Source organism: Fistularia commersonii, chromosome 29 (genome assembly GCF_037954325.1).
Source record: "Fistularia commersonii isolate RoL2024-O1a breed Wild chromosome 29, RoL_Fcom_v1.0, whole genome shotgun sequence".
NCBI classification, from domain to species: domain Eukaryota; kingdom Metazoa; phylum Chordata; class Actinopteri; order Syngnathiformes; family Fistulariidae; genus Fistularia; species Fistularia commersonii.
In genome coordinates this window covers 4,271,950-4,279,279 of record NC_141312.1, presented here as the reverse complement: position 1 = coordinate 4,279,279, position 7,330 = coordinate 4,271,950, and the positions used below count along the sequence as shown (strand labels likewise).

Sequence of the window (7,330 nt, the reverse complement as noted above, 5' to 3'; positions counted from 1 at the left end):
AGGGTTATTATTACATTATAGCATGAAACTAAGGAACCTATCCTATATGTATATCCAAACTATCTCAGCAGTAAAAATTGTAAGGGTATATAGCTTTAAATGGATTCATGCCCCCTGAAGGGAACAGTTGGAAGGAAAAGAAGAAGATCACCTCACGGTTTGCAAGCGCTTTACATTTGGATTTCATGTTCATCCATTCACATGCACACCTGCAGGGGTGCCTATTGGAGGGGCGCCCGAAACAGACCACTTCACATTTGCTCATCAGAAAGGAACTGGGAAAGGATTATTTTCCTGCAGATAACGGATCACTTATTAAGGTTAAATGCCCATCTCAAATTTACCAGGTTTTCCCTTTCTCTTTGTTTTATTTTCTTCCAGAATCATGTTATTGAAGAGTTAGATGTCAACCAGATGATATTCATTCACACACACCAACACACAAGGAGTATTCAACAACGGTTGAGACGTCACAAAGATTGAGTAAGTAATTTAGTACATTTATGTCACATGATGTCACTCGAGGTCATGGAAAAGTCAAATGATTTTGTAATCCACTGAAAAAGACATTGTTTTAGTCCAGTATACAGTATACTTTTGTCAAAAAAAAAAAAACATAAAAAAAAACCTCACTAACCCAAGCTTACTGCTCTGTATATTTCCTGTGCATCTTGTATTTGCAAGTGTTATTTGCAGTCCTTATGTCCTCTATTGTAAGTCGCTTTGGATAAAAGCGTCTGCCAAATGTAATGTAATGTAATGTAATGTAATGTAATGTAATGTAATGTAATGTATACTCTAATGAGCATTCAGTCGGCAGATACCAAACAAGACGTCCTCCAGTAACATGTGATTCAGACCCCTAATGCTGGAAAAAATATGTAACTTATAACATTACATGCATATTTATGCTTACACTATATTTGTGAAAATAGCAATAGTGCACAAAATCTATTTTGATCATTGTTCTAGTTTTCTTCATGTGTAAAACATTAGAAATTGATCAGTTTTAGGTGACGAATAAGACATTGTTTTTGTGTTTCGAGCTGTGTGAATAAAGTGCGAACATTTATAGAGGAACGCCGATAACCAGAATGAAGACAATCCGATGCGCAGAGGAAAGAAAATAATCTCGAGCAAGTGAGAATTTCTAGTTCAGTAACAACTTTCTTTCCGATGAGGAGAAATAATGTACGGAGAGATCCTGCGTTGCGCCCAAGTAGGCAGATGACAAAGACTATCTTCTATTAATAAACACCTCTTTAATTCATTGCAACATGAACTGCTCCGGGACACTGACCCACTGGGTTTAAAAAAAAAAAAACAACTTAATATCTCAGACATTCGAGTGTAACACTTTCCCTTTCTCAGCAGCTGTTCACCCGCAACTATTTGGTGTTGTTGTTACTCACATCGCCTGTTCATATAAAGCTTAGGTAGTGATCAGCGTGCACTGGACACAAGTCAACCCATGAAGTCATACATACAAAATAAGTTAATATTATATTAAAAACAAAGCAAACTAACAACACGTGTGTGCAAAATTCACAGCATTATATTGGAATCCTTCAAGGTGGCCACATGACCGGTTTTGGATTTGCCAGTTTGAGAAAATATTGAAGGAAATGCATGCATTCTGGGAGGAGAACGGCCCAACGGTCCAACCCTTACGGTAAGGAAAACACACAAGTTGTGAAATATTAATAAGTGCATGATGATTCATCACAGATACATTAAGGGAGTTAGCGATGAGCGCTTTGTGATATTTGGCAAAAAAAATACAAGGAGATAGTCACATTTGACAACCGGACGTGCGGTCACAAACAATCTCCTTAGCATACAAAAGGACATCGAATGGAAAACAACTTGATGCTCAAAACGTTGGGCTTAAGCATCTGAATAAAAATCAAAAAATGAAATAATGTGGATATCAAAATGCGGAAGCCGGAGTTTACCCTGTTAAAATGAAACCTGAAAAACAACACAAGGACAATGTTCGCTGTCTTCGAGATCGTTGATTATGTTGCTTGGCATTCGATGCCCTCACATTGAACCTCAGCTCAGCCAAATGTCAACATCCATCTTAACGTGAGTGTCTAAAAGCAGTGAATATATGACTATCGAACCCACCGTTTTAAATATAGCGCAGGTCCGTAACCTGTTCCTATTGTCGGACACAAAAACGACATTAATCTCCTTCTGGTCAAGCTACTGAACGTTTGCTCGCAACGTACGGCTGCGGAGCACAAACTACAAAAGTGCAGAAAATGTAAATGTGGTTCGTCCAACAAAGATAAACTTCAATAAAGTTGCTTAACTGTCCGTGCAAGGCCTGTCCTACTCTGTCACCGATCTTCCACCCACGATTCCCGGTTATCTGAGGCAGCCAGAGCAGTTCATTTGCTTGTTAGAGTCAAGATGCGGATAGATGGTGTCTGGTACCACCGACTTCAGAATGTCATTCTCAGTGGCCATGATGTGCTTGACCAGGAAGTTTGCCGCTTCGTTGATGTTGAGATTGTCCTAAAAAGGAAGGGGAGAAGAAAACATCAAGTTACGCCTCGGTAACGTTAAGAGAATTTTTTTCTCGTGCGATACCCGAGTCCTGAGTTGTGTTTTTAATTAAAACACCAGAAAAAAAATCTCTTGTTGTGTGACCACCCCGTCATTTTTGGTTAGACCTCCACCTCCTGACCTTTGCCCTCACAGAATGTTGAGGCTTGATGCCATAAGAACAGCAGAGCGTTCCGCCGGTACCTTCGTGTCAACAGAAGATGTGTGAAGGCAGGAGGACACCATATGCAGAGTTTCTGGCTGCACCACATATGGATTATTAAATAAAAGGAAGGGTAATTCAATTCTATTTTTCCAAAATGTTCATTCCTCTAATATGAGGAAAGAAATCATTCAAACCCGTGTAAATATTCACTCGTCGTGATCAAACATAGGGAAGAAAAGCAATGAAACAGAACGCGCAGAAGTGTTCTGACACGGAACCGCTTTTGAAAACTCGTGAGAAAAGCAAACAATTGTCAGAATTTTTCACTTTAATAACACAAACCTGCTTTTTTAATTTATTCCACCGAGCCACTTTTCATGGGCATATGAAATTCCAGTTGGCTCGCTCGGCTTATTTTTCACTGACTGAGGCGGGACGAGTCGGAATATCTCGGCTGAGAAACTCAGCCACCGCAGCCTTGCCATAATGCTGAGCATCTTGTAGCATTTTAATTATTTCTTTCTTTTTTTTCATCAATTTTACATTTTGGAATGATTGATATATCAGAGCAGTGTTTGGAGCGATGGTCTTGTTCGGCAGGTCGCAATGATCTCTTTGTACTGTTTCCAAAATTTGCATGACTTGTTCTGAGGACATTGTCTGATTTTACTGATTGACGTGTTTCATAATGACTATATTTTGGTTTTATTTCCTCATTTAAAGAACCAGACTGACTCCAGTTAGAACCTGGAATGAGCATCATGCTACCTCTGGCTATTTCAGCTGCAAACTCCTGCTTTTTAACGTATTAGCTAAACCATTTGCTAAACACCTTCAATATTTCCACATTTGTTATAAAATGATAAACAATTCTACTGTAGTGCACCTGTTGATGTAGAAGTAATATAGGCAGAAAAGAAATAATAAAAAATGAAACAAATAAAATAAAATTACATAAAAAATAGTAAAATTGAAAAATTAAAAAAATAAAATACAAGAAAAGAAAATTAAATCAAACTCTCATTTTCATCTCTTGCTTTTTTGTAATTTTTTTTTTATACGATAGTACGCGTAAATCAATTAATTGTAGTCAGGATTAAAGTAATCAGTTCATAATCAGCCAGGATGGATTTGAAGGACAACACAAGTGGATAAAAGGAAAATGAAAAAGGAAAATGATTAGCTGATGTAATTATGTCAAATTTTCACTTATCTTAATATAATCTAAGTCTTATTACATTTTTCTGGGACAAGAAAAAAGGTTTTTGTGAGCATCGAATTCGGCCAGATCTTCAAAATAAAAAAAAAAAATGGGCGCTGAAATCCCTGAAACCACAAATTCTTGCAAAAGGATGTGGGTGCACTTAAACTAGTGGGTTTGTGCTGGCTGGAGTGGTGGCTAAATGACTAATGTAATATTATGGAAGTCTTGGTACCTCCCAAATGCAGTAGGCATGGAAGATACTTTTATGCCAATGTGACCCTGGTAATCTCCAGAATGGCGTAAAGTGACCTTTGCCCCAGATTTTTGAAGATAAATATGGCTCATCCTATATACTATTAAGGTAGACAATGTTTTATAATCCAAGATAATTGTTTCCTGACTGTGTTTCTGCCCAGGCCTGAGAGTGCAGCTCATGCTATGATTAAATTTGCTGCGAGGGAAGGTTAGATTGACTTTTTTTACATCGTGTCCTCACCTTAGCTGAGGTTTCAAACCAGCCAACGAAGCCATGGTCCTTGCAAAACTGGTCCATTTTGATGGCGTTGTTCGTCAGCTCCCGGCCTTGATCGCACTTGTTCGCCAGCAGCACGGTGGCGATGCTTTGTCCGTTCGCCAGCATCAGCTTGGAGTCGAGGTCTTCTTTCCACTTGATGACGGCCTCGAAGGTTGTCGGTCGCGTCACGTCGAACACGATGAAGGCTCCCATGGCTTCACGGTAGTACACGCGCGTCATATTCCCGAAACGCTCCTGACCTGCAATGAAAAAACACATTAACACAAACTTCATTCACCTACACGCCCACATTCTTCTACTGAATGGCAAATCCTGTTGTTTTCCTGCATTTTTGCAGAGGAGAAGACAATTCGACTGGTATTAGGACCACTTACATTCCGAAGAAACGGCACATTCCTGCCATCTCACTGTCACGTTACGCTTAACCAGATAGTCGCTTGTTGTTTCTGCAGACAAAATGCCTACTTGGGTGAAGCCACTGATTTAAGACCTGCAGTGACCAGCAGTGGACTTGAACTCTGACCCCAAAACTAAGAACATTAAAATCTGTATTCCCGGGTAGGAGCGCCGTGCCGAGCACTGCGATCACCGGCCATGAGCACTCAGATACCTGTTTTCAGCCCTTCGTTTTAACGTCCTCATGAATCCTTCGGCGTGGATCGCGTGCCGCTTTGGTAGCGGCGAAAAACCGCAGGGAGGATTCGAAAAAAAGGACAAGTTCCTCTTTTCCAGGGGTTGTTCTTCCGTCGTAATGAGCTTCACTGGCGACTCGCGTCACAGACATGTCACTTGACCCCGAGTCAGACGTCCAGATGATGGAACAAGTTACATTGTAAGCAACTATTACTTCTACGGTTCCATTAAAATATGACAAGGGAGAATGTATCATCTGGGCAGGGCGGAGATGAGACACACAAATCAGACGTGAGGTTTTAATTCGATAAATTAAAATTAAGTACTTAAAAGCCCATGTGTGGGGGAATTGATGTTTTTTTTTTTCATTTCAGCTCCAATGACACTCCTGTGACCGGACATTTAATCTCCCTCACATGAGCACGATCACATGATGGAGCGCCCTACCTGGAATGAATGACTGGATGACAGTAGTCTTCTCTAAGCAACAATTGGAGTGTGTGTGTTCTCTCATGTGCCTGTGTGTGTGTGTCACATACATACACACACACACACACGAGAAACAGAAAGAGGGAAGGGGGAAGATAGAGCACTTGTCTGATACCACAATGACACTGCACTTATGTTGTGAATCCTTTTTTTTTTGGAAGATTTAAACTTTATTTCTGTTAAACTATCGGCAACCAACACAAACATGCATTTCTGAAAAAACACATTTCTGAAATTGTTGTTGCACTTTTTAAAGATTAAAAAAGGGAGAAAAAAGACCTGTTTGACAATTATTTTATAATTGGATGGGCTGAAATAAATCAATGAACAAATTTATTTAATGTATTTAGTGTCAAACACATATAATTTTACTTAAAAGTACTTTATACATATTTATATGCACTGCTCAAAAAAAAATAAGGGAACACTAAAATAACACATCCTAGACCTGAATGAATGGAAAGTTCATATTAAATACTTTGGTCTTTGCATGGTTGAATGTGCTGACAACAAAATCACACAAAAATGATCGATGGAAATCAAATTTATGAACCCATGAAGGTCTAGATTTGGAGTCACACTCCAAATGAAAGTGGAAAAACAAACAACAGGCTGATCCAACTTTGATGCAAAGTCCTTAAAACAAGTCAAAATGATTCAGCGTTGCTTCCAAAGCGCACAGTTTGATTTCACAGAAGTGTGAGGGACTTGGAGCTACATTGTGTTGTGTAAATGTTCCCTTTATTTTTCTGAGCTGTATATATATATATATATATTTAAAAAAAAACATTGGACCTCACCTGCGATGTCCCACAGCTGCAGCCTCACAGTCTCAGACTCCCAGTTGAGCACCTTCAGGGCAAAGTCCACCCCGATGGTGGCCCGGTAGTTGGTGGAGTAGGTTTGGTGGACGTAGCGCCTGATGACCGAGGTCTTGCCCACCCCGAGGTCTCCGATCACCAGCACCTTGTACAGGTGCTCCTTGCGCAGGTTCTGCATGCCGTTGGAGTGGTGGAGGTGCTGGTGGTGGTGGTTGGTCATCTCCACCTGTCGGATATCGGAGGCGGCGAGAGAAGAAACTCCTGACGCGGGATGAAGTCCGTGAGAAGCTGCGCGTCCCCTCCGTCTTCCTCCGTCCTCCTCCACCCTCTGCTCCGGAGCCTCTCCCCCCGCTTGTGGGTGGAGGAACCACCCTGAATCTGTGTGTGTGTGTGTGTGTGTGTTTGGACTTGTGACCTGGCTCCTCCAGTCCTTGCAGACGTGTGCTGTGCTCCTGCTGCGGCGGCTTCCCTGACAAACAAGGAGCTCATAACACTTAAGCACTGTTTTCCCCACTTCCTTTTTTCGTTCAAATAGTAAATCCACTCCGTGCATGTTATCTGAGCTGGTTTCTGCATCCAGCTGCAGCTTACAAACCCTTTACGAATGCAAATAGAGTCAAAACATGAGCAGTAAGAGCTCAGTAAAGCCATTGTTTTTTCCCAATGAATCGTGAATATCAATAAAGCTTGGCGTTGCCAGGCCACGATTCGTGTCGTAAAAACCTCTTGATTAACAAGGAGTGCCCCAGAAACCCAATTTCTCATTAGGGTTTAGTAATTATCAGACAGCCTTCTGACTATGTAGGACAAAAGTCCATATGTGGGCGGCGAAGGGGTTTGTGATTCCACCTCAAAGCAGGAAGGTCTTGGTTCGATTCCAACAGAGGATCTTTCTGGGTGGAGTTTGCATGTTCTCACACTGTTCAGAT

General features: G+C 40.9%; 1 protein-coding gene across 1 annotated transcript; it reads right to left on the bottom strand.

Moving 5' to 3' along the window:
* Window positions 1-1,245: 1,245 nt before the first annotated feature.
* On the bottom strand, window positions 1,246-6,760 carry rab38b (RAB38b, member of RAS oncogene family). The gene is made up of 3 exons (XM_086177253.1): window positions 6,381-6,760; window positions 4,420-4,697; window positions 1,246-2,523 (listed from the first exon to the last, which is right to left on the bottom strand). The coding sequence occupies exons 1-3, from the start codon at window positions 6,619-6,621 to the stop codon at window positions 2,374-2,376; spliced, it is 669 nt and encodes a 222-aa protein (XP_086033379.1). The 5' UTR covers window positions 6,622-6,760; the 3' UTR covers window positions 1,246-2,373.
* Between the last annotated feature and the right edge of the window lie 570 nt (window positions 6,761-7,330).